General features: G+C 51.5%; 1 protein-coding gene across 1 annotated transcript; it reads left to right on the top strand.

Moving 5' to 3' along the window:
• Nucleotides 1–810: 810 nt before the first annotated feature.
• On the top strand, nucleotides 811–2,298 carry LOC124687380 (pentatricopeptide repeat-containing protein At1g74900, mitochondrial-like; the record flags this gene model as incomplete). The annotated part of the gene is made up of 1 exon (XM_047221171.1): nucleotides 811–2,298. A coding segment is annotated over one exon (1,428 nt), but the record flags the coding sequence as incomplete, so codon positions are not given.
• Between the last annotated feature and the right edge of the window lie 479 nt (nucleotides 2,299–2,777).

The following is a 2,777-nucleotide window of genomic DNA, read 5'->3' on the forward strand; positions in this document are numbered from 1 at the left end:
CCAAATAGATCTCAAAAAACATAAGAGCATCTCCACCGACACCCTTAAATAGGCGTTGTCAGGGGTGCCGACAGTATTCTATTGGGGTGCTGGGACCTGCTCCCAAATTTCGGCCCAATTTAGGGACATGTTGCACATACCGACGACCCCGATAAGAATTTCTAAAAAATTGTTGAACATATGAATATGAACAAATTGCGAAAGGATGTGGAGCGGGCCTTTGTTGCTATGCAAGCTTGATTTGCCATTGTTTGGTACCTCGCTCTTACCTGGTCGAAACATTAGATAGAGGAGGTCACGACTGCTTGTGTGATATTGCACAACATGATTATTGAGAGCGGAAAATTCTTAGTGTTCGACACTGAACCTTGCTACTTTTCTCGCAAGACGTCAAGAAGTTCGAGACACAAATATTTATCACCAACTGCAATTTATGGATCCGCAAAGCTACCGTTTAGTTTATTTATCTATTTGCCAGTGTGATCCAATGTTAAATTATTTACTATGCTAAACTTATTATAAATTCTTGTCGTTTATTTGTTGTTTAAAATTATAGAAAAAAACTGGCTGGACTTCGAATATTGGGGCGTATAGGGAGAACGACTGGGGCCCCCTCATTTGGGCCAAATTTTTTTCCTTCTGACGCCAGAAAAGACTGAATTAGGAATTCAGTTTAACTTTATTCGCCTTTGTCTTGTGTAACTGATAGTCTGATACTCTCTGCTCCGGTGCTCCCTCCACGCGCCAATGCCGCCGCCGCCGCCGCCGCCGCCGCCAGCTTCGGTTTCGTCACTCTTCCCCACATCATCCCCATCCGCTCGACAAATCGCCGCCCTCGTGCTCAACCACCCGTCGTCCACCCTCACCACCGCGTCGGCGCGCTCCCTCTCGGCGTCCCTCCTCGCCGCCGCGCCGGCGCTCCCGACGCCCGTGGCCAACTCCGTCCTCAAGCTCCTCTGGCACCACGCCCCGCGCGCGCTCCTCTTCTTCCACTCGCTCCTCCACCTCCCCGCCCGCGCGCACACCGTCTCCCCCTGCACCATCGACCTCGCGCTCGACCTCTCCGCGCGCCTCCGCCACCCGCGCCAGCTCACCAGCTCCATCCTCGCGCTCTTCCCGCGCCTCCGCCTGCCCTACACCCCGCGCACCTTCCCCATCCTCTTCGAGCGCTTTGCCGCGTCGCAGCGCAGGCCCGACGTCGCCGTCCGCCTCTTCCTCTCGCTCCACCGCTCCCACCGCGTCACGCAGGACCTGCCCCTCTTCAACTCCCTCCTCGACGCGCTCGCCAAGTCGCGCCACGCCGCCAAGGCCGCCTCCCTCGTCCGCGCCCTCCAGGGCCGCTTCCCGCCGGACGTGGTCACCTACAACACCCTCGCCGACGGGTGGTGCCGCGTCAAGGACACCTCCCGCGCGCTCGACCTGCTGCGGCAGATGGCCGAGTCAGGCATCACCCCCACCAAAACCACCTACAACATCATCCTCAAGGGCTTCTTCCGCGCTGGACAGATACAGCACGCGTGGAGCTTCTTCCTCCAGATGAAGAAGCGGGGGAGCAAAGACGAGAGCTGCAAGCCCGACATCGTTTCCTACACGACAGTCATCCATGGGCTGGGTCTAGCTGGGCAGCTCGACAAAGCTCGCAAGCTGTTCGATGAAATGTCTCAAGAAGGATGCTGCACACCATCAGTGGCCACTTACAACGCGCTTATTCAAGTCATATGTAAGAAGGGAAACGTGGAGGATGCATTGACGGTGTTTGATGATATGGTCCAGCAGGATCTCATACCTAATGTGGTCACCTATACCGTCTTGATCCGGGGCCTCTGCCATGCTGCGAAAATCGACCAAGCTACGAAGCTGATGGAGAGGATGAAGAGTGAAGGCTGCGAGCCTGTCGTTCAGACGTACAATGTTCTAATAAGGTATTCATTTGAGGAAGGGGAGATCGACAAGGCCTTGTGTTTGTTTGAGAGGATGAGCAAAGGGGAGGACTGCTTGCCCAACCAAGATACCTACAATATCATAATAAGCGCAATGTTTGTGCGCAAGAGGGCCGAGGACATGGCAATGGCTGCGAGGATGGTGATGGACATGGTGGAGAGAGGCTACTTGCCCAGAAGGTTCATGCTCAACCGTGTCCTCAATGGGTTGATGCTGACAGGGAATCAGCAGATTTCTAGAGATCTCTTGAGGATGCAAGAGAAATATAGACGCCTGCGACGAGAAATAAGACTGTGATTGCCATTTTACTCCTGCATACATTGGCATGAGTCCATGTTCTGTCTTTTGTGTATCATGCGGCTTGGGTACACAAGTAAGGTGCAACCTTTGATCGCCTTGCAATTTATACTTGTATTATGATCCATATGTTGTGCAAGCGACACTTCATTGTTCGTATGTGCTGTGAACCCGTCCGTTCAAAAAGCTTGCTCTATTGTTTGTGCATATCTGATTTGCAGTTAAATTGCTTTTGTATGGGTCTTGTGTTTTAGGTCTTTGCTCTGCGTCTTCTGTTTGTGCTTGGCGAAGGACTGCAAAGATATTCAGTTCACAATCTATTATCTCATCTAATGTGGTACAGAGTTTTTTTTTTGTGGTACAGAGTTACTAGATTCTATACTATTAGGATGCTGCAAGTCTTTCTCTAGAAGTAAGATAAGGTCTGGTCATGCCCTGTGCCACTAATCAGCCATAGAATGTAGGTACAAACACAATGATACTCTTGGTCATCACGTTATAAATGGTAGGAGTGACTACACTAATGGCCAAATATTTGA

Source organism: Lolium rigidum, chromosome 2 (genome assembly GCF_022539505.1).
Source record: "Lolium rigidum isolate FL_2022 chromosome 2, APGP_CSIRO_Lrig_0.1, whole genome shotgun sequence".
NCBI lineage: Eukaryota > Viridiplantae > Streptophyta > Magnoliopsida > Poales > Poaceae > Lolium > Lolium rigidum.